Raw genomic sequence first — 25295 nt, forward strand, 5'->3', positions numbered from 1 at the left:
AAGATCACTATGGCGACCATGTTGAGGAAAGATTTTAGGGAGGCCAGCGTAGACATATATGGACCAGTTCGGGAGCTATGATAGTAATAGACTGCAGGACAGGTGACCATGGCCTGGAGGAGGGCTTTGAAAGTACAGGAGAGGTGAGAATGGGTTTCGGAGATACCTGGAAGGTGAAATAAATGGTAATAAATAAACTGATTAATAAGAATAAACTAGCTATGAAGGTGAGTGAAAGGAGAAGGGTCAAGAATTATCTCCAGGATTTTACTTGGTCTGCCTCTTGGACAGTGACATCATTTAAGACAGAAAACACTAGTTAAGGACACAAGGTATTTCAGGGGAGGGTGAGGAAAAGGCAAAGGAAGGGAAAAGTTATACACATTGAAATTCCCAAGAGGAAAGGTCAAGTAGACAGTGCACCTTATAGATCTGGACTTCAAAAGAGAAGGTGGAACTGGAGATGCTAATTATGGAGCCATGTGCACATAGATGATAAATAAGCTATGTTGTGGGTGTGCTTTGGGTGATGAACATAGAATGCGAAAAGGAGAAAGACTTACGACAGACCTCGGGGACCTTCCACAATTAGTGACAGAGGAAGAGCTACTAGCAAAAGGGACAAAAAGAGCAATCGAGAGGAAGGGCTCTTGTTCTAGGCAAGCCATGGGGAGGAATAGTCTCAAGAAGTGGGGGTAGTATTGAATGGTCAGGACCTGCTTGTAATTCATCATCTTTAATTTTTATTAATATCTTTGAAATTCTGCCCCCTACGTTTTAGTATTTATGAAATTGCCAAATGGGTAATAGTGTTATCTATGATAAATATTGTACTGACTTCACCATGTTTGAGGCATAGAAATATGTTCAAATAAATGTTTCTTATTATACGCATATTAGCATAAACAATCTTGGCATTTTATTAAATATCTTTTTCCCTTCGTTGAATGTTACATAAAAGGTTGTCATATCGGTACAAACAGGATGCTCCATTGGTCTCTGAATATATTATAAATTATCAGGCACTCTAGTAACGTGCAAGACTGTTCCCAGCATATCATTATACCTGATAGTGGTGTGATTATACAGACGCACGGAAATTACAAAAGCAGGAAATCATTACCTCCTGTTTTGTCATTACTTGTGAGTGACAAAACACCTAATATTGATTTAGCAAGTGGTGTTTGGTGCTTCATGTTCTTTACTTAAAAGCCTGTTGTTTGCCTTACTATTCAGTTCAGCTTAGTAACACAAGTATTAAAGATCAGCCTTGTTAGTACAATAGAAATTGCCCAATATTTACTTGTTGAGTCAATGCCAATGGGAAGTTAATAGGTCAGAGCTGCAAGAAAAATAATGTTCTGTACCTTAGGGTTTTGTATTACTGTTCCTTTATAAAAGCCATCTTCCCCCCTGAAGTTGATTTTTTCTATAATTTTACATTCTCCTTCCTCTTGGTTGAATTTGGAGGCATTTCCTCGTCTCACCGAATGTACAGATAAGCAAACACACAGGTTGGGTGAGGCAGCATTGTGCAATAGAGCAGAAGCCTTCCAATCAAGAAACCTAGAGCAAATCCTGTGTCTCTCCAGCTGTGTGTCCCTGCACAAGAGAATTCAATTCTCTGAAACTCATTTTCCTTTACTCTAAGTGAGGTGTCATAAAAATTAAATGACTTCCTAGTGAAATATCAAACCTACAGTACCTGACACATGATCCATAATTAACGGTAGTTTATTCCTGGAATTTCACTCCTGTAAGAAAGAGATAATTGTCGTAAACACCCAAACTTGAGTTCCTGGTCTCCTTTTTCCCCTTATTCTTCCTCATTTTTTCTTTCTTTTTCTTGGTAGTTTTCAACATCAGTGATGGCTTTGAGCGGCTCTGTACACCTGGAGTCGGCTCCCTCTGGTGGACACTGGTTCTCCCGGGGCGTGTTCAGCTCCCTGAGCTCAGGGCTGATTTCTCACTCACTGCAGCCTTCACAGCCATCTGCACCCCTAGGGCTGTTCTAGACACTTTGGTGCATCTTACAGATAACATTAACTACCAGTGAGGGCATGGGTTTTGGAGTCAGGCCACATTTCAAGATCCAGCTCTGCTGCCCATAACCTCAACTGTGTACCTGGGCACGTCTCTTAATCCTCTTGAGTCACTGTTTTCTGAGTTAAGGGGACCACCATCCCCACCTGGTGTGGTTGTAGAGATTGGAGAAGATCTGTGGGAAGCGTATAGCCAGGTGGCTCCTTAATGCTGTCGAGATTATTCCTGTCACCGTTCTTGCCTCCTGCTGACTCCATGTGTGTCTTTAAGTTTTGAATATGGGATCATTTTGAAATGGCAGAGGATGTTTCTAGCTGATAGAATAGTACCACATTTGTTTATTCATTAAATATGATTATTATCTTTTTCCTAGTACCTTTGTGTTCCAAGCATAGGTTTAAATGCTGAACAAGACAGACACATCCTTACCTTTATAGAGCTTATATTCTAACTGGGGAGACCCCCATCACACACACACACAGTTAAAAACAGCTAAAAAATAAATTGCTGGTCATAATAAGTACCATAAAGGAAATGCACAAGGAGCAGATAGGGAAGGTCTCTCTTGGGCGTAAAAAGAGCTCACTATTGGACAATGGAAGGAAAGGCATTTCAGGCAGAGGGAATGCATTTCAGGCATTTCTGGGACAGGGACGTTCTTGGCCTTTTTGAGTAGCTACAGGGACGCCTTTGTGGCTGGAGCGCATGGAGCCTGGTGAGCAGAGGCCTACGTGAGGGCCAGAAGTACCTCTCCCTGTCAGCCTCGATAACACTCCATCTGTTGCTTCTTATTTAAACAGCAGACCTGAGGGCCATACATCCTCCATTTTCATTTCACTCTAGTAGGTACTTTTCTATCACCCAGGGGATTAATTATCCAAGTGATTTTGCTTGGGTGGCCGAGATCGTGATACCTCTTCACCTCTGCTGGTTAGCTCAGTGCTGCCTCTTTCAGGCCCCTGGGAAGGGACTCTGTGCTGTGCTGTGTTGCAGTCAATTTCATATTCCCTGGTAGGACTCTTTTGGTCTCCCGTATAAGGATGGGCAAGAGCATGCTGTAGCTGTGGGGAGGTGAAGGCATTATAATGCATCTACCTCTTCCTGAAACAGAAGTGACACAGAATCTCTGCCTGGGGGTTGCTGTCGCTCATAGGCAGGTTTGTGTCCAGATTGTCACATGGTGAAGAATTCTCAGTTCTGGCCTTCTCTTCTTGACTTAGTTGAGGAGTTCGAGAATAGTTGGCGCGTAGAGAGGGGATTTAAGGCAACTGAGCTTCTTAAAAGTATGTTATAACATTGAAAAAGAAGATAAGGAAAAATTCAAACCAGGAAAAATCCATTTAGAGTAGGAAGGTTGAATGTAGAAATTCAGGTCATAGGTCTTACTTATTTTTTAAAATTGAGCCATACATAAAATTTTGATCTTTCTTTGGCCTAAAGGACCATGATCCTGATCATGACCGAGACTGTGATTTGCATTGTACATAAGAAGAGATCTTCCAGTGCTAAAAATGGAAGAACTAATTACTACCATCACCAAAATGGAAGCAGTTGTTTCCATGTATCTGCACCCTTCCTTTCCATGTTGTGATTCTTAAGGCCACTTTTCCCCCAGATAGGAAAAAAATTCCTGACACTGGCACAAAATGTAATAAGCAAAAAGATGCATTTTGGGGCCTGTTTTCGTCCTGTGGAAAGTGCACAGTCTTTGGATCCTGCAGGTCTGGGTTTAAATCGTGGCTCTGTGACCTCCTTCTAGTGTGTACGTGGTGAGCAAGTTGTTTCTTCCCTCTGTTCCTAAGTTTCCTCCTCTGCAAAATGAGTAGTCTTATTCCATTTTGCAGAATTGCTCTGAGATTTGAGAGATTTATACAAAATGCCTGACATGTATTAGATGCTCGAAGGAAAAAAAAAAGTAGTTGCTATTGTTAATTCTGGAAACAGACCAGATTTACTGAACTCACCCTCTGACCACTATCAGCCTAACATTGCAAATCTGATTTTTTAACAATTATTTTTCAGGACAGTGTGGTATCAGTTATAATATACCTGCTTTGTGAGAGTTAAATGAGATGACATAGTACTTAACGTACAAGATGTGTTCAGTAAATGACGCCTGTTGCTGTTTCTGTGCTATGGTGTCTTTTAAAATATTTTTTTGTTAGAGAGGTAATAATATGAGACTACATAAACCAGTCGGAATTGACATTTTATGAGAAATGAAGAGGCTTAAGGGGTCAGGGTTGTCCTTATGGAGGAGACGAAGCCTGTTCACATGGGCTTCTTTCCACGTCACCACTCTGTCCACAGAAAACGTTCCACGAAGGAACTCACCAAGCATTAGTGTGACAAGAAACAGACTCCAAGGTACTCATTATTGATTCTCTCATCAACTGTGTAGGTGACCTTGCAAAGTGAAAGTTCATTGTTTGGTTTGCAAAGACACTTGGCTAAAATGTTGGAAAAACTGGAAAAGGCCATGATTATTTTTTTTTACCATGTTTCCCCAGCATAATCACATATTCAGCTGTCAGGCAGCACTGCAGGTCAAGTCTGCCACATCAAGTTCACTCTGAGGCATTTGTGTGGCAAATATCCTGTTTCCCTCAGGCCGGAGTAGTTGTGATTTAGAGGGTAGAATTGTGTCTTCCCACAGGAATCAGTGGTGGAGGCCTATTCACCCATGGTCAACGTCATTCACATGGATTTCTGTCTCTTCACACTTTTAGGATTAGTCTTTGGGGGAAATGCTTAGAAGTCTCTGCATCTGAGCTGTGGGGACCAGTGGACCCCATCCCTCTGCTGTCTCCAGCCTTTCCCAGGAACTCTCTCCCTCTCGCCTTCTTTCTCTCCTCTTCAGTCAACTCATGGAATTGTATCAATATTATCACTCAGTCTCAGATTGAGTAAAGTAAAATGCATTTAAATAACTTTGTTTCCCTCCATGAATATAAGTCCTTTCAATTCATGCTGTTCTTGAATCACAGTTTTGGCTGATTGACAACTCGAAGCCATTACAGAATCCCTTAATCATGGGATTAGTACTAATAACTTATTCCTTGTGCCTTTAGTACAGCTAATGCTAATTTTCTTCTTGTAGTTAATCTCTGAAAGTTAAATTTGCACCATATATATACTTATATATATGTGTGTATATATATATATATGTATATATATATTTATATAGATGTGTGTGTGTATATATATAATATATATTATTTATATATAATATATAATATATATTAAATATATATAATATATATATTAGTTGCCTTATAGCTAAAGCCTAGATAAACCACTTAAACAGTTTTCAAGGGTAACCATTGATTTGATCAGTGAAAGGTCCACAGTAGTTTGATGGTATTTCTTCCTACTCTCTTTAATGTGGGTTCTTTGGAATTGTTTTCTAAGCAGAGATTTCATTTCTTGTTCCAAAAGGAAGATAACAGCATCTTTCAATGGGAACTATTAAAATGGGTTATCAATTCCTGGCATCTATGGAAGATCTTAGTACCTTGTAATTTGCTGAAGAGGGAGGTTTTCGTGTTTATCATGTGTCAGTAAAAGTATTCCAGTATCTCTCTTGACAAGATAATTAGGGAAAATTACACATCAGGCAAACTAAACTGCAGGCACAGAAGAATAGGTGGGTGGGCGAGGGGGGAAAGTAACGTTGACTGAGAGAGACTGTATTCAGAATCCAGTCGAACACAGATGGACTAAAGTTGTTAGGGTTTAGCCCTTGTCCATTTTGTAGATGAGTCTCAGGTACTCTGCTTGCCAGGGGATGGCAGTGAAGCGTGACAGGAGAGTTTCTTTCCTCTTCCATCGAGCAGGTCACTCTGATTACAAGTCTTTGTCAACGTGAATCATCTTAATGGGATGACGCAGTTTCTTATTTCCTTCTTCACTGCGTTGTTTTCAGACTTCACTTTGCAAATTATGAAGGAACATCAGGAATTCTGTGACTTTCATATACCACTGGGTGTACAGTATGGGAGAAATCGCAGGTTTGGTTACAGACCACTGCAATAAAGCCAATATCACAACAACGCTAGTACATGAATGTTTTTGTTTCCCAGTGCATATAAAAGTTACATTTACACTATACTATAGTCTATTAAGTGTGCGAAAATATGTCTAAAAAACATGTGCGGACCTTAATTAAAAGATACCTTAGGGACTTCCCTGGTGGCGCAGTGGTTAAGAATCCGCCTGCCAATGCAGGGGACGTGGGTTCGATCCCTGGTCTGGGAAGATCCCACATGCCGCGGAGCAACTAAGCCCATGTGCCACAACTGCTGAGCCTGAACTCTAGAGCCCGCGAGCCACGACTACTGAAGCCCGCGCACTCTAGGGCCCGCATGCTGCAACTACTGAGCTCGCATGCTGCAGCTACTGAAGCCCACGTGCCTAGAGCCTGTGCTCCACAGCAAGAGAAGCCACCACAGTGAGAAGCCTGCGCACCACAGCGGATTAGCCGCCGCTCACCACAACTAGAGAAAGCCCGCGCACAGCAATGAAGACCCAGAGCAGCCAAAAATAAATAAATAATTTTTTTTTTTTAAAGATACCTTATTGCTAAAACAATGCCCAATTACAATAGGAACACCAAAGATCACTGATCACAGATCACCATAACAGATATAATAATAATGAAAAAGTTTGAAATATTGCGAGAATTACCAAAATATGACACAGAGACACGAAGTGAACAAACTCTGTCGGAAAAATGGCACCAATGGACTTGCTTGACCCAGGGGTGCCACCAACCTTCCATTTGTAAAAAAAAAATGCAATGTCTGTCTGTGAAGCACAAGAAAGCAAAGCACAATATAAAACAAGGTCTGCCTGTGTCTTTCAGGGGTGACCTTGCATTCTTTGAATAGTGATAGTGTCCGAAGAGTTTTGAAATAGCCGTCCATTTATACTCACTATTTCCTGTACAGACCTTGTGCTTTCTTGTCTTGATACTTTTGTTCATATTATTTCTGCTTCATTCCTTTCTACAATACCAAGCTCAAGTACTTCTCTCAATAAGCCTTCTGGTGTCATCGATATCTGCCTCCTCTGAAATGACAGCCTTAGTGACCCCACTCGTAACTGGAATGTAATTGCATGTCCTTTGTCAGCCCACACCATTATTCTGCAGTGTTTTGTAGGTATGTATAACACAACTGCATTTCCACACTGCTGGATGAGAGCTCTGTGTTGTAACTCTATACCCTCCCCAGTGCTGAGCACAGGGCCTTGTCCGTAGAGGACACCTAAGTTTTTGTTCATTCTCCCATCTATTTGGCATTCATAAGGCACGTGCCGAGTGTTTCCTTTGTACCACACACTGGTGCTTGGTACTGAGAAGCTAAAGCTGAAGAAGATGTGGTATCATCTTTGCCATCAAGTGGTACATGGTCTAGTGAGGGAGACAGGCAAAGTAATAAATAGTTAAAGCATGTTATGAATAGACGGATACTCTGGGACATTTTTATAGACCAGGGACATTTTTATAGATAGGGATATTTTTGTAAATGTTTAAACCGTGTCTTAATAGAAAAATAGGGTTTCTCTTGAAGTGAAAGTTAAAAGAGCATTTTTGAATTGCTTGATATTTTGACTTTATAAATCGCTGCTGTTATCCCAGGTATTATCACATCCTGATACAAATTTTAAAGTATATTTTGTATTAACTTTACGTAAAACAAAAACATGTCTTGGCACTTAGGGGAAATTCCAATAAACAGGGTATCGTATTTCTGAAGAGTTGGGTTTTTTTTGTTGTTGTTGTTGTTTTTTGTGGTACACGGGCCTCTCACTGCTGTGGCCTCTCGCGTTGCGGAGCACAGGCTCCGGACGCACAGGCTCAGCGGCCATGGCTCACGGCCCAGCCTCTCCGTGGCATGTGGGATCTTCCCGGACCGGGGCACAAACCCGTGTCCCCTGCATCGGCAGGTAGACTCTCAACCACTGCGCCACCAGGGAAGCCCAGAAGAGTTGCTTTTAAATGATATGAAACCTAATTTTGATCCTTCAGAGGTCTCACTTCCTGCTCCCAGGTACTTTCATTGCTGCTGTAGGAACCCTGGAAGCTGGGAGTTTCTGTTAGTGCCAAAGGCTGCTTGAAGGCCTCTTACGGTTAGAAAGCTTGAAACTCATCCCGTGTGGGGCATTGGGATTATGCTGGGCAGGAGGCACTGTGTTCTGTCCAGGGAGAAGCATGAGACCAAAATTAAGCCCTCCCCATCACCCAAAAAACACAAACTGATCAACCAAGCAGAAGTCCTTAAATTTTTTTTCAAGAGTTTAACCTTAAATGACTTAAAAAAAAATAACGTTTTAAAGACAGCTAAGTCACGATGAAAACATTGATGTGTGCTTTATTCAAGTGGCCTTCGTTACTACAGATAATCCAAGTGCAAGTGCAAGTATCTCTTCTTTTCTGGTTTAATTCTGTTTGAACACAGCATCAGGGTCATGTCTACTATCAGTTTCAGCCTCTTCGATAGAAACTTTATGCCTAAAAGTTGGGGTTGTTTCTTCACTTCTCTATTTCCTAAATTCCTGAAATAATAAATTTGCTTACATTTCTATAAGGAAGCTCAGGTTTTACATTTTTCTTGTGATATGAATAAATAATGCATAGTAGAAGGTGACAGATCTGGGTTCATTTCCTAGCTGGTAAGCACTGGGCAGGTCTCTGTAGACCCGCATGAGACAACGTGAAAATCATATAGTACCATCTGAAACACATTTGTTTCCCTTTATGTAAACTACCTGCACACACTGGTGGTTTCCTGTCTTTGATTAGGCAGCAAGAAGGGATGTGTAAGAAGTAGCCTTTCTTCCTAGGTTTCCAAACAAACAAACAAAAAACATGTTGTTTAATAAAGGAACCAAATCTTACTGATCTTAACACACTTTTTGTCTCTTAATTTCAGTTTGTCCACAGTAGAAATTGAAAAGCGAGCCCAGTCCCTTCATCTCTTCGAGACGTTGAAGACCAGTCCTGAAGCCTTTCACAAGCACATGGTCAAGTATATTTACCCCACAATTGATGGCTTTGATCATGAAAGACTGCTGTATTATTTCACTCTGCTGGAAAGCTGTGGCTCTGCAGATTTGGGGAAATACACCATTAAACCAGAAACCCACATTCGGCTGCTAAAGAAATTTAAGGTAGTTGCATCAGGTAAGTTAATCATTTTCCTGCTTGAACTCATTCTTTAAATTTAATCTAGGGCAATTTTCTATATACAGTCCTGTTCCTGCATTGTGGCTGGCATAACTGTGAAACCACAGTATTTTTATGCTAATAGACTTTATTCTGTCTCCAACTCCTTTACTTACTGTTGAGGGAATTAAATACTGCAGAAACTTAAGTCGCACAATGACTTATTCAGACCTGGTACTAAAATCCAAAGTTTCTGACTAGTATGCCAAAGGTTTTTTTCCCTGCTTCCACTGGTTATATTTTATCTACATAAATGACAAGGCTGAGACACTTCCCAATAGGCAGTTTGGCAGAATTTCACTTAAGTGGACCTACATGTTTAAAGTATGTATGGAACCCTTAAAATAAGAGCCTTTGAATCTTTGATAAATTGTGGAAATCTTTAGAATGGTGTCTGTAGCTCATAACTAAGAAATTAACTGGGTTAATACCTCTCAAATCTGTATGATACTTTACAATCTACAAGGCACTTCCAAACTGCATTCATCTGCTATTCAGAACAACTGTGAGTATTTACTTCAGTTTATCAGTGGTTTACTGAGTAGCTGAATTAGACCCTGGACTAGACACAGAGGAAAGGGAGTAAGATTCAAACCCTGCCTTCAGGTAGTTGATGAGATACTAGATGAATAACAAATGAATATAGTGCAGTTTGGTGAGAGCACTGATAGAAGACATAGGTGCCATGGGGGGATTGAAGAAGCGAAGAGATATTGCCATCTCCAGGATACAAATGAGGACACTGGGGCTCACAGCAGTTGAGTGACCTGTTCAGGGTCGCACAGTTGGTTAAGTTGCAGGCAGGGATTGGAACTCAGATCTTCTGATGGATCTCATTGACAAACGAAGCTGTGCTGTAACTAAACCTTTTCATTCAGCCACGCAGAGGGGCTGTGTTTGTATTTGAAAGCTCCTGTGTGGTTATCTTGGAATGAACTACTCTCTTTTTTCCCCTTTTCTTTCCGAAAGGTCTTAATTACAAAAAGCTGACAGATGAAAACGTGAATCCTCTTGAGGCATTGGAGCCAGTCCTTTCAAGTCAAAATATCTTATCCATTTCCAAACTTGTTCCCAAAATCCCTGAAAAGGATGGGCGCATGCTTTCCCCAAGCTCTCTGTACACCATCTGGTTACAGAAGTTGTTCTGGACTGGAGACCCTCACCTCATTAAACAAGTCCCGGCCTCCTCCCCGGAGTGGCTGTGTGCCTATGACGTCTGCATGAGGTACTTTGATCGTCTCTTCCCAGGTGACCTCATCACTATGGTGGATTCAGTGACCTTTTCTCCAAAAGCTGTGACCAAGGTAACCAAAAAGATGAGAGTTTAAAGTAGATCGGCCGCTTTAGAAGAAATGAAAATTGCTCTTACATTCTGTCGATTTTGTTTTTATTTGCTTTCTTGAAATAGGGAATACTTACATGTTTGGCAGTTTTGTTTTTTGTTAAGCATGAGGTATTTTAACTGGGAGATCATTTTCCTCTATCACAGCTGTCTAGGCAATATAAATCAGGCTTAACTGTTCTAATTTGCACGTACATTTTGTTCATGTTATAGTTCTCATAATACATCATTTTATAGTAAATATTCCATCCTGTTCTTTTCAATTGACAAGTGGAAAGAACCTCCAGTGCCAAGCCCACATTACTTGCACTCAGAGCCAGGCTAACAACTTAGCGACGATTAAGTCCAGGTCTTAAAAAAGTTTCACGTGAATGCTACGTAGTACATGACTTGGTGGTAGAAGTACCCAGGTGAGTCTGTGTGGCAATTTCCAATGTCCGCTCCATGCCCAGGTCTGAGCCCTTTAATTGGACTCTAATTTCTCCTCTCGATCGTTCAACATTGTGGAGTTTCACACAAAATAGATAATGTGGGTTCTTCTCCTCCCCTTCTGGCCCTCTCACCCAGACACCACTCTTCAACAAATGTGAATTTTCTCATTGCTTGGACACGGGACATCATCTCTCCTAGAAAATCTCCCAGCTGCTGGTCTCAGCTGCTGAACTGCATTGCGTTTGGACCTTCCTTTCATTTTCTCTTCCCTACCTTTGCTGCTGCCTTGTCTTTCCCCCAAGTTGGCGAGTCTGCCCAGGACCCTATCCCATGAATTTTTATTAAATCTACTATTATCATGAAAATTGAGTGTAGAGGCTAAGAATCCAAGTCATTCATCTGGAGGTTGGCCCAGGTGGATGTTCAAACATCTGTGGGGAATGCTAGTTTTAACTAACTTGCTAGATTAACAGTTGTGGATAACCAATGACTCCATTTCCTTATTATTGTAACTCAATGAATTTAGTTAATAAATTGGTTTTAAATTTTACAACCACTGCTATAAAGAGGAGATAATCATTTTTGTTGTTTTTAAGGAAAAAAGTAAGGCTGATGGTAAAGGGATGTAGCGTGATATATTTGAAAAGAGCACGGGTTTCGAGTCATATGGCTTTGAAGTTTGAACCTGCCGCTTAACCAGCTATGTGGTTTAGCCTCAGGAATCTCTGTTAACTTCTCCCTTCTTCAGGCAGAGGCAGTGACTGAGGAATCTTGAAATAGATGATAGTATTATCCTACTTTTAATAGGTGAGGAAACGGAGGTTCAACAAAGTTAATTTGGTAATAGAGGAGCCACAGTTTGAACTCAAGGAGGCTTATTCCAGGGTCTTTGCTCTTAACCACTGAATGGTACTATTTCTAAGAAGTCATAGAAACAAACAGCTGGAGTCAAGGAACCTGGAGCCTTTGTAGGGACTGTGGGAGAACAGTGGGGCTGGAGAGCCCCAAGCATTTTCAGTCCAAGCGGAGCACCCTGTCTTGGGATGTTTCCAGAGCAGGGCTGAGTCTAAATGAGGAAAGCCCGGCAGGAACCTCACAATGTCTGGGGAAAGACAAGAGTCCAGCAAATATTGGGTGAATCTCCAAGGATGAGAAGAGGTTTGAGTCCAAGTAAGTACTAGCAGGGCCACAAGTACCTACTGGAGGGAAAGGGCTAAACCAAGTGGGGAGTTGAAATCCAAGGAAATGGCTCCAGAGCTGGGACCTATGAACCGGCTGAAGGAGCTGGACAAACAACCTGACTGGCCAGGAAGATGGAGGGGCCCAGGGTGAAGGAGGTTTTACATATTTTATATGAGGGCAGAGACAAAGCCCAGCCAGGGCCACGTGCTAATTGTGAGCACGGATATGGGGTGGACAGACAGCCTAGACTTTCTGACAGCAATTATTTACTCCTGATTAAGCAAACTTAGGAGTTGGATGTAGAGTCTACTCAGTTTTAGTTGGTATTTATGGTGTTTTAAGTCAGATGACTTTAAGTTATAACACATTCTCATCACCTTAGTTCCTTAACTGTATATCTTTAAGATGCCCTCCAACCACGAGAAAATGTATGACACAGTTATTTGTGGACATATGTACATTTTTTCCTGAGGAAAAGAGGCATAGCTGACCCAGTAGGGATTGAGTCAGTTAATTGTGGCATTGCTTTCTCTTAGCTCAGATGGTGTAATTCTCAGCAAGATATTCTTTTACTGTAAACTATGTTAAGAGGTAGTTTTCTACTAAGTCAAATAAGGTATAGAAAAGTGAGAGAGATAAATTAATTTGATATCTTTAGTCTAGCTTTATATTTGTTCTCATTTTATTAATTGGCAAGCTTTAAATTTTCCATTCAGTTTCCATTCAGTTTAGATACAATGCATGTTTGAAATCACACAGTGCTATTCTAGAGAGAGAGAGAGAGGCTGTAAAATTCATATTGAAATACAACCCTCACATGTCAGAGGACACATTTGGAAAAGGAAATGCGGCTGGATGTGGCCAAGTTTGCAGAACACCAGATGTTGCCACAGCTTGTACATGGTGTTAAAAACGTAAAATAAGTGTATACCACTCATATATAGTGTGCAGTTTTTAAACGTTTACCCACATTTAATTCAGAGCCAAACTTTTGGAAACGACTGGTGAACATCCAGAGTGCCTAATGAGAACAGTAAGCAATCAATTCAGAAAGGAATATCCCCAAAGCCTGAATTTAGTACCCATTCCATAATGAAATAAGCCAGAGGAGGCTCTTTGCCTTCATGGTAATAGTCATTTGCACTAGCAGAATTTGTAGAAATCCTGGGGAGAATATTCACAAAGCATCATTATGTCATGTAAGCCAAGAGTGAATTTGCACGACATTCGAGGTGATGAATATGCAGAAGGGAAAAGAATACAAATGTTTAAAGTGCATTGGCTCCAATTCGGAATTGTTGCGTTTCAGTTGAGTCAGGTCAGAGTTGCTCTCCTATTGCTTTTCCGATTCAGTAATTAGAAACATTTTTGTAGAAGGGTCAGAGAACAAGTTAGTGAGTTAGAAATCAGGAAAATGGTCAACAAAGCTGAAATGCAGGTCAGAACACTGTTTGCCTGGTTCAGACACGATGTGGTTAGATAAGGGGGTGCTTGCAGGTAACCCTAGCCTTCGTGTTTTGCACTCAACACTCGCTCTCAACTGCCGGTATAGCTACGTCCAAAAATAAGGACGTGGAAAATCCTCATCCTACTTAGGAAATGCTACTAAGAAGTTGGCCCGAATCCTTCTTTAAAAACCCCAGGTAAGGGCTTCCCTGGTGGCGCAGTGGTTGAGAGTCCACCTGCCGATGCAGGGGACACGGGTTCGTGCCCCGGTCTGGGAAGATCCCACATGCCGCGGAGCGGCTGGGCCCGTGAGCCATGGCCGCTGAGCCTGCGCGTCCGGAGCCTGTGCTTCGCAACGGGAGAGGCCACATCAGTGAGAGGCCCGCATACAGCACAAAAAAAAAAAAAAAAAAAAAAAAACCCAGGTAATCACAGAAGTAGAAGAGGTCTTCTAGTATCCTAGAAGCCTGATGCTTCTCAACCTGGAATTGGGTAGGCGTTCACCACCCTCTCCCCACCCCACGTGCACCCTGTGTTTCAGCTCCTACCATTTGTTTTTGATGGGAATGTATCTCCTTCAAGTTAGAGCAGAAAAATTCTTGAGAACCTCTTCTCTAGTCTGACCTCTGACCTTCAAGCGTCATTTCTATTGGTAATTAAGGCACTACCTCTGCTTCTGTATTTATTTATACGCACACACATGTGTATAAGGAATCTTTCTTCTTCTTCTTATATTTCCCACTTTTTGGTTCTGTCTTCTGAAGCTGTGGAAACAGCATAAGGGCATCTCTTTTTCATATGATGTTCAAACTCTTGAACTAGGCTACTATATCCTCCCTTATTCCATTATCTAGACTACTTGCTGGAAGAATAAATTTATCTTAAAAACCATGATATGATCTAAAACTAAAATTTATTTCATAAGTTTAAGTCTCAATAAAAAGGCTGCATTGTAGCTGTAACTTCAGCGTCTTTCCAGTGCTAATACTGTCTTTTCACTAAGGATGGGAGTGCATTTTTCACCATCATGAGCAACTGGTGTCTGAAATCTATATAAAAATGCTGAGATAAGGCATATTTCCTAATTGCATGGCATAATATATGAGTTTCTGATGCATAAATCAAATGCATATTATGTAGATTCACTAAGTATTTAGGCATTACTGTGTGCCATATTACAACATTAGTTGCCATTGGAGACATCAAGATGTAAAAGACATGCCTGTAAGAAACCTAAAATGAAGGGTTTCTTTTCTTTACAGTAAAATTATTATAATTGAGAGTTACACTCCCGGTGAAATTAGAAGTTCCTTGAGGGCAAGGCTGTTGCCTTTTCTCTCAAATGCTCCAGAGTATCCAGCACAGTATAAAACAGGCACTCCTCAATGTGGTTGTTCAAATAATTATTATCATAGATCGGCTATTCTTAAATCTTTTGATCTTTGGATGCCTTAATATTCTTAAAAATTGTTGAGGACCCTGAAAAGCTTTTGTTTATGTAATATCTGATGATATTTGGCATATTAGAAATTAAAACCAAGACATTTTAAAAATATTTGTTTAATTCATCTATAGGTTAATTCATATATAGATCCATTTATAGGTTGACATGAATAGCATCTCTTGATGGAAAATGGAAATATAGCATTTCAAGAAGAAAAAGATAATGAGAGTGACATCATTTTACAGTCACATGTCTGGCTTAATAGAACACGGCTGGGTTCTCGCGTTTGTTTCTGTATTCAATTTTTGTCCTTTTGGCTGAAGAAAATGAAGAGCTTTCAGCCTTACACGGATACAAGGTAGAAAAGGGAGTGCTTTAATAGCCTGTGGTGTAATTTTGGATGTTCTTTAATGCTGCTGTAAAACTCAACAAGTGAGAGATTCTTAAAGACTAGGTGTAGTGTGGAATCAGAAACCCTATCCTTGATCTTTCTGTGCTCTATTATATTAAAACTGTTGTTCTGGATTGCACTTTGATTGGATCTTCTACCCATGTATGATTTGGAATATAATGCACTCAGAGTTTGGAAAATTGGCTCGCTCAGTTATACAAATCATCCAAATGTTGATAAAGTGCATTATACGTTATCAATAAAGTCACATGGGTTATTCTGAACGCCCATCTCATCCAGTGAGTTTTTAAGTATTGGGAAGTTGTCAAGCTCACAGTGGTAGGTGCAAGTTTTCCAAAACTCGAATTTTTGCTTGAAAGCTTCAATTGTATCATTGGCAACAAATACTGTGAGTTATTTTCCTGGAAGTGACACGCTCACTTTGTTCGCCTTGGAGAGGATGTTTGCCACATATTCGAGTCTGAATAGCTATAGTTTGTCTACCTGTTGTTCTTTCAAGCACAACTGGTAATGCGTGCCAAAGCAGCTGCTTCAGCTACTCATGACTCAGACAGTCACACAAATGCTTTTTCCTTATTACGCTTCAGTACACAGTGAGATGTTTCATGTGTATCTCTCAGTTCTTCACTTAGATATGCACTCAGTGGTTGAGATTTAATAAAGTCAATCATTTTTACTCCTTCATCAAGAATATTCTCAAGTGAAATGCCGATGGAGAACACAGTGACACTTAGTCCATTTTGGTGCCACTCCCTTGATTGTGCAAAGTCCCCACAGTTTTATCCACCTTTGCTTTTTCACCATCATATAAGTGTCAACATAGTGAAAAAAGGTAAGTAATGTTTTAGTGGTAAAAGTCAAAAAGGTGAACAATTTTGACTTTGCAGACCTCTTGAAAGAGTCATGGGACTCTTGTGGTTTGTGGGCCACACTTGGAGAACCACTGTCATGGGCTATTGTTTCCAAAACGACAGCCAACCTTGATGCCCACATGAAAGAGCATTTCAACGTCCTAAATGTTTGTAATTTAAATAATAATGAAGATATGTCTGGTAAGTGCATAAAGGATTGCCTTAAAATTTCAGTTTCTCAAAATAGTTTAATTTCTAATCAGCTTTCCAGATGTGGATGTGTCAGAAAGAATTTGAAAATGAAAATGGAATGTGTACATGGTAATATCATTATATCATCCTTTGAATTTATGAACTCGCAATATATTTTTTCCTTCTACAGATTTCCTTTTATAATTTTTTAGCTAACATATTTATTTTTTAATATTACTCAAGCTAAGCAGGGAGTTCTCTGGGAGAGACGTATAAGAAAAGAGAAGGGGCTCAGAGTAAGGGTGCAGCTCCTGAGGGGCACTCCTTCAACCTGGTGTCCTCAGCTTTATTCCCAGGCCAGGATCTCAGCTCAAAGAAGAGGTGATTTTTTTTTCTGGGGCCTGGATGCAATAGAGTATGCGGATGATGCTTAATCATGGTTCCACCCCGCCTTCACTCATAGCCCCTTTTAGAATTCAGAAAGATGAAAGTAAATATCAACAATAAATAAATATTGTTGGAAAAGCTGGAATTGGGGAGCATGGCCTGGATCTGCAGCCCAATGGTCTGTCTTTCACAACAGTTCACACTTGTTTGAAATTTGACTAGTTAGAGCTGCTATAGAAAGTAATTCTAGAGGGAAGCCAAGGGTGAGTGCACACTGAGGACAGGCAGGGCTGACGGGGAGTAGCCGCGTTACGCATGGCTTTGAGGTCTGCTCTCCTCCTGTGGGGGGGAATAAGGAGGGGAGAGATGCCAGAAGTGCTCTTCCTGTGCTTTCTGCCTGTTGGTTGGAGAGAAAGTTTTCTCCTCGTAATGGAAAGATGAGGAGAGGCCAATGGGCTTTTTGTTTCCTTAACTAATTCAGCTTAATAATGAAACCTCTCGCCAGTGGGGGGAGAAAGGAGTCCAGGGTCTGTCGGGACCCGGTCCTGATGTCCCCTCTTCCTGGGGCCACACCTCGTGTACCTATGAGTCTCGTGGCATGTCCTCCTGGGATCAGTAGTGGCTGCAGCGCAGCCTGGGCTTCTGAAAACTCTAAGATAGGTCAGAAGAGCACACTCCTCTGACTCCCTGTGGACTAGCCTAAACGTCTACTCTCTCTATTCCATTTCCTATCTCACATTTCGCCCAACTGGAATGATGATTAAAACTCATCCGAAGTTAAGCAGCAAGCTTAAATGAGAGTAGAAACATGCCAAGTAGTACAGGTCAGCAACTTTAAAATGGCCCACATTTAAATTCTCATTATTAAATTCCCAGGAAGAAATTGACATCCTTAAAATCAAACCCTCTTGCCCTTTTAGTTAAAGTTCAATTACATCAAAATCCAAAATTCATAAGTTCAACAAAAGTAAAGTTCAAAGATGATATTCCTGGTTTCTGCTCTATCTTAGCCAGAGAGGTCTGAGTTAGGTGTCTGGGTAATATCAGGTTCCTTCAGCAGAATATACCTTCTTACACTCGAGGAGTATAGCTTCTTCAGCAAATCTGAAGTTAAGTTAATCCCACCCCGAGTTTTCCATGCATCTCACTTTTTAAAACTCTAAAAAAAAAAAGAGAAAAAAATTAAAACAGTTTCAGCGTCAGCTCCATTGCTGTGTAATTTAGGAAACTCAAGCGAATCACCAGCCCTGAAACGGCCAAGTGAAACAGGGTTCCTGAATCCTGTTCTTAGTTCAATCCAAATACACGTTCCTAGAATGCTGGAGAACATGGAAGTGGCTTGTTGGTGTGGGAGCAGAGAAAAGCTTACTGAGTTTAGCTTTGCCATCATATCAGGTCAAACCAGTTGTCTAGAGCTTGGTTGGGTAGGTCTCCCATGAAGGGGTTAAATGCGTTGTGTGTTCTCCATACGCATCCAGACTGTCTCCTCTCTGAGACTGACTTATTTTACGTGTCCCTGCCTGCAGTCACTCCGCCTTCCTAATGTCCATTTCCCCATTTAAGCTCTGTGTTCCTCCAGTTAAGTGTCCCAGTGGCCACTGTCGCTGTCTTATTGCTGTGGAATCCCACTCGTCTCAGACTCCTGTTCCCTGGGGAGCTTTGCCACTCATGCGCATGTCTGTTTCTGCTGAAAACCATCTGCAGTAGATCTCTCAACTGAAATCAGTGTAGATGTTTTTGAAACCTGTGCCCCTAAGGACCTGGAGAGGACTATTACGTTTGCTTTGTGCTTGCATCTGAATTGCATGCTTGTGCTCCTTCCATGGGCATAGAAACATTTCTATCATATCTTTGGGGTTTGATGGGGAAAGAGCAATAAATAGCATCGTCTTCCCAGGTTGCAATCAATTAAGAGATAGAGGGGTCAGCTAGATGGAAGCTAAAGTCACTTTATTGTTGGGAGGATTGGAGTGTTGGCCATGGCTTGATTGTCCATGGTCAGCCTTCCTCATACTTGCTCCCTGCCCAGATCTTCAGACAACCCTGCCAAGCACAAGGATAGATCTGGAGAGCATGTGTGCTTTCTCAGAAGGGCTGCCTCCCAACTTGATTCCCACTCATGGGACCCAGAGAGGTGGCCTCTGGATTAGTGTTGTCTAACAGAACTGTGATGTGAACCACTTGTGGAATTTGAAATTTTCTGGTAGTCACATTAAGAAAAGAAACACAAAATAGGTGAAATTGTCCTAAATATTACCATTTCAACATGTAATCAGTATAAAAATATGAATGAGATATTTTAACGTTCTTGTTTTTGCATACTCTTTGCCATCTGTTGTGCACTCACAGTACCTGTCAGCATAGACTAGCCACATCTCAAATGCTCAATAGCCATATGAATGTATTGGACAGATTATGCTTCTCTGGAGCCAAAGTCTGCGGTTTACCCTTTTGTCTCACAAACGTTTACCACTGAAAGGACAAGAGCAGAAGAAAAGTGTATTCTCCTCACAGGCAGATCTCAAAAAGAAAGGGAAGGGACTAGCCACCCATAGTCAGTTTCTTCCCCCCCCCCCCCCCCCCGTGTCATCAGCTGTCACTCCTCCTCTCCCGAGGAGTGACAGGTGAAGAGAGGGGCAGGACTTACCTTCTCGGGACCCATCGGGGGACCTTCCTGCTTTATGGGCCCAGGTGGGAGCTGCAAAGGAGGAGAAAATGGTTCCTGCCACACATCCTAAATGAATGTCCGGCTAAAAATAAATGATAAGACCTTAGGAATTATCTGTCATCTGCAGAAATCACGGTATGGTCCGTGCTATGTGATAATAGTAGTAATAGCTCCCATTTATTGTTCACTGGTCATGTACCGGGCACTGGTTCTCCACTTGACCTTATCTCCAGGAATCATCACAGTAGCCCTGCAATGGAGGTATTACATCTCAGTTTGAAATGAGCAAACTGAAGGTTAGAGGTTAAGTAATTTGTTCAAGGTCAGAAGCAAGGTAGTAGCTGAGTCAGAATTCCAATCCTAGTCTTATCTGTTTAGTGTTAGAGGTCTTCAGCAAATGATAATCCTTCTTCCTTAGGTGCCCACTATTTTCTGAGGCAACTTGTTCATTTATTGGATACGTTTATGTTATTCTCTTATATGGGGTCCACGTCTGCCCCTTTGATCTGTCTTCCTTTCTGTAACAACAAGAAATGGACCACTTCCTTCCTTGCTCTTTGAGACATGGAATAAAAATACCATATATCCTCCAAGACTTTCATCCCTCATTTCTTCTTTATTTCTCAAATAACCTGGATTCATGTGTTTCAATTAAAATCACCTTCACCTTGACACAATTTATGTGTTCCTCCTTAAAAAAATTTTTTTTAAAAAAAGGGAAAAAAAATCACCTCCATGTATTAGTTTTCTAGTGCAGTTGTAACTAATTATCACACACCTAGAGACTTAATACAAATTTATTGTCTTAAACTTCTGTAGGTGAAAAGTCAGACAGGTGTCTCAGTGGGCTAAAATCCAGGTGCAGGGAGGCCTATAGTGCTTTCTGGAGGATCCAGGGGAGAATCCAATGGTGAGAGGCTGTCTTCCTTCTTTGGCTCATGGCCCCTTCCCTCCATCTTCAAAGCCAACAACGTTGCATCTCTCTGATTCTCTGTCTTCACATATTTCTCTCTGACCAAAGCCAGGAAGGGTTGTCACTTTGAAGGATTCACATGATGAGAGGGGAGCCTGTGTGGATAATCCAGGATACTCTCCCCATCGCAGGGACTGTACCAGTAATCACATCAACAAAGTCCCCTTGCCATGTACGGTGGCGTCTTCACAGATCTCAAGGATTAGGATGTACACATATTTGGGGACCATAATTCTGCCTACCTATACTTTTATATATAATAAGGTTTTAGACACTTTATAAGGCTTTATAATAAGGTTTTATTAAAAGACTGAAGTTTAAACCAAAATGGAAAAATGATAAAAAGTATTGAAAAATATTTAACTCAAAGCTGATGTACTGCCATAATACATATGTACTCTTTTTTTTTTTTTTTTGCGGTACGCGGGCCCCTCACTGTTGTGGCCTCTCCCGTTGCGGAGCACAGGCTCCGGACGCGCAGGCTCAGCAGCCATGGCTCACGGGCCCAGCCGCTCCGCGGCATGTGGGATCTTCCTGGACCGGGGCACGAACCCGTGTCCCCTGCATCGGCAGGCGGACTGTCAACCACTGCGCCACCAGGGAAGCCCAATACTCTTTTTTTATATGTAAGTAAATGGATTTTAGTTTATTCAAGATAAGACATATTTACTTTAAAGACAAATAAACTACATGCACCTCTATTTCTAATTCCAGGTAAATGTATATCTCCACATTGATATTTATGTATAATTATCAGAGTATACATTACAGCAATGCATGAAGATCATTTGACCTTCCTCATAAGTTTTTAAATTGAAAGGATATATATCAAATGCACGTTTGTCTCAGAAGACACTGTTTCTGAAGCTCCTATTACTGAGTGGAAAGTGGCGTTCCCATATATATATATATATATATATATATATATATATATATATATATTTTTTTTTTTTTTTTTTTTTTTTTTTTTTTTTGCGGTACGCGGGCCTCTCACTGCTCCAGCCTCTCCCGTTGCGGAGCACAGGCTCCGGATGCGCAGGCTCAGCGGCCATGGCTCACGGGCCCAGCCGCTCTGCGGCACGTGGGATCTTCCCAGACCAGGGCACGAACCTGTGTCCCCTGCATCGGCAGGCGGACTCTCAACCACTGCGCCACCAGGGAAGCCCCCCATATATTTTTTAAGACTTTTTTTAGAGCAGTTTTAGGTTCACAACAAAATTGAGAGGAAGGTATGGAGATTTCCCAGTTGCCCCTCCCCTACACGTGCATAATGTTCCCCCATTATCAACGTTCCTCACTAGAAGGTACCTTTTTTTTTTTTTAAACAATGGATAAACCTACATTAGCACATCATTATCACCCAAAGTCCGCAGTTTACCTTAGGGTTCATCTTAGTGCTGCACATTCTGTAGGTGTGGACGGATGCACAATGGCATGTAGTATCTGTCCATCATTGTAGTGTCAGTATTTTCACTGCCCTAAGAATCCTCTGTGCTCTGCCTTTTCATGCCCCACCCCTAACCCCTGGCAACCACTGATCTTTGTACTGTGTCCATATTTTTGCCTCTTTTAGAGTGTCGTATAGTCTATTTATTTATATAGACTACAGCTCATACAGTCATAAACTACATAGCCTTTTCAGATTGGCTTCTTTCACGTAGTAATATGCATTTGCAGTTCTCCATGTCTTTTCATAGCTTGATAGTTCATTTCTTTTTAGTGTTGAATAATATTCCATTGTGTAGATATACCAGTTTATTTATCCATTCTCTTACTGTAGGACATCTTGGCACTTCTGAATTTTGGCAATTATGAATAAAGGTGCTGTAAACATTAATGTGCAGGTTTTTATGTGGACATAAGTTTTCAACTCCTTTGGGTGAATAATAAGGAGTTCAATTATATGGTAAGAGTATGTTTAATTTTGTAAGAAACTTCCAAACTGTCTTCCAAAGTGGTTTTACCATTTTACATTCCCACCAGCAGTGAATGAGAGTTCTTGTTGCTCCACATCCTTGTCAGCATTTAGTGGTGTCAGGGTTCTGGATTTTGTCCATTCTTATAGGTGTGTAGTGGTATCTCACTGTTGTTTTAATTTTCATTTCCCTGAGGATATATGATATAGAGCATCTTCTTATAAGCTTGTTTGCCATCTGTATATATTCTTTTTTTTTAAATTAGTTTATTTTATTTATTTATTTTTGGCTGTGTTGGGTCTTCATTGCTGCACACGGGCTTTCTCTAACTGAGGAAAGCAGGGGCTACTCTTTGTTGTGGTGCGCGGGCCTCTCATTGTGGTGGCTTCTCTTGTTGCGGAGCACAGGCTCTAGGCAGGCGGGCTTCAGTAGTCACAGCTCGTGAGCTCTAGAGCACAGGCTCAGTAGTTGTGGCGCACAGGCTTAGCTTCTCCGTGGCATGTGGGATCTTCCTGGACCAGGGTTCGAACCCTTGTCCCCTGCATTGGCAGGCGGATTCTCAACCACTGCGCCACCAGGGAAGCCCCGCCATCTGTATATGTTCTTTGTGAGATGTCTTTTAAGGTCTTTGGCCCATTGTTTACTTGGGTTGTTTGTTTTCTTATTGTTGTTTTCAGCGTTCTTTGTATATTTTATATAAAAGTACTTTATTAGATGTATCTTTTGCAAATAATTTCTTTCAGTCTGTAGCTTGTCTCTCACTTCCTTGACGTTGTGTTTCGCAGAGCAAAAGTTTTTAATTTTAATGAAGTCTAGCTATCAGTTATTTTTTTTATGGATTGTGCCTTTGGTGTTATATAGCCCCACTCAAGGTCATCTAGATTTTCTCCTATGTAATCCTTTAGGAATTTTTAGTTTTGTGTTTTACATTTAAATATATGGTCCATTTTGAGTTAATTTTTGTAAAGGATGTAAGTCTGTTTAGATTGATTTTTTGGCATGTGGATGTCCAGTTGTTCTAGCACCTTTTGTTGAAAAGACTGTCTTTGCTCCATTGTATTGCCTTTGCTCCTTTGTCCAAGATCAGTCCACTGTATTTAAGTGGGGGCATACTCATGTTATCCTTTTTTCCCCCTAAATTTTGTGGTGTTTATGGTTGCTATTTTATAATCATACTAAACTTGACTACCAAGCATTACATTTACTCAGTTTTACAAGATGACTAAATGTTAACTCATAATTTTTTTTCCTAATCTCATAATAAGTATTTTGCTCATTTATCTCTGGCTTTGGTGTAGTCATCATTTGACTCCTTTGATTCTGAACTGAGTGAGTTTTATTCATTCCACATACATTCAGGAACTGTTCATGTGAGCACATTTTCAGTGCCATTGTCCTGTGTGTTCTAAACAAATAAAAGACTGCCAAGCTCCTTGCCCTGGAGAGGCTCACAGTTGATGGGAAAAATGTTTGCATGTGTAGCAGATGAACTATAATTTAATATAAGAAGTACCATTAAGGATATTAATAAATGCTGTATGCACAAAGAAAGAGATAATCAATAAATATTTATTGAATGCCTTCTATGTTCCAGGCATATATTTGTTAATAATGCTACCTAATAGTGATTATTTCAAGGTTTTTAAATGTGCAGTATATACTACTCTCATCTGACCTTCAGCTAGCCTGTGTGTATTATTATAGTTGTAAGCATTATCCTTCCATTCCTGTTCTTGAATGCCTTTGCTTTTAAAGAACCATTTTCTTCTATTTTCCAAGGTGAGAATTTAGTTTGATAAGCATATCCTATCTTGACAAAAATGCAAAAAGCCAGGAGCTTAGGAGATAAGCAAAGAAGAGCCAATCTAAAAAGGATTTTTTTTTTTTTTAGATTCCATATATATGTGTTAGCATACGGTATTTGTTTTTCTCTTTCTGACTTACTTCACTCTGTATGACAGACTCTAGGTCCATCCACCTCACTACAAATAACTCAATTTCGTTTCTTTCTATGGCTGAGTAATATTCCATTATATATATGTACCATTTTTTCTTTATCCATTCATCTGTTGATGGACACTTAGGTTGCTTCCATGCCCTGGCTATTGTAAATAGTGCTGCAATGAACATTGTGGTACATGACTCTTTTTGAATTATGGTTTTCTCAGGGTGTATGCCCAATAGTGGGATTGCTGGGTCACATGGTAGTTCTATTTTTAGTTTTTGAAGGAACCTCCATACTGTTCTCCAGAGTGGCTGTAAGATGTTTAAAAAAAGGCCTTTTCCAAGTGAGTTGAAAATCATACTGTTATTCAGATATTCAATAAATATGTATTGAGTTCATACTAAGAAATAAAAATTAAAAAAATAAAAAGGAATTGTTTTTCCAGTGCGATTGTCAAAGGCACACAATAAAGGGAGCAGGCAGAACCCTTGAAGGATAAGAGAATACAGTTTTTGAAATGTGATGTGATGTAACAGAATTTACTCATAAACAAATTATAGACAGTCCTATGAAAAATGATCTTCTGTTACAAGACTCTAAGGAAAAGAAAGGCTCTCCTGTTAAAGTTTTTACATGGTCTTTATCTGTCCTACTTGCCCTTTTCCCATTTATTAAAAGTAAAAAATCCATAAGTTCCCAGAGAAGTTGGGAACAGGCTGTCTTCAAGTGTGGATCATTAGCTAATATGTTCATTCATTGACCAAATATTTATTGAGTGTTGGAAAGGACAGCCTCTAAGATGGCCCTTAATGATCCCTACCTTCCAGTATTTAA

The 25295-nt window shown here is 40.6% G+C and overlaps 1 protein-coding gene across 2 annotated transcripts in view; it reads left to right on the forward strand.

Moving 5' to 3' along the window:
• The window catches only part of NBAS (NBAS subunit of NRZ tethering complex), a 342685-nt gene that overhangs the window by 237138 nt on the left and 80252 nt on the right, over positions 1-25295 (forward strand). For both annotated transcript variants that reach the window (XM_081254071.1, XM_081254070.1), the window contains 2 exons: positions 8979-9229; positions 10241-10575. In XM_081254071.1, coding sequence (XP_081110197.1) covers positions 8979-9229; positions 10241-10575 — 586 coding nt within the window. The remainder of the gene's footprint in view (positions 1-8978; positions 9230-10240; positions 10576-25295) is intronic.

The sequence above is a fragment of the Mesoplodon bidens genome (assembly GCF_964165515.1).
Source record: "Mesoplodon bidens genome assembly, chromosome: 14".
Lineage (NCBI taxonomy): Eukaryota > Metazoa > Chordata > Mammalia > Artiodactyla > Ziphiidae > Mesoplodon > Mesoplodon bidens.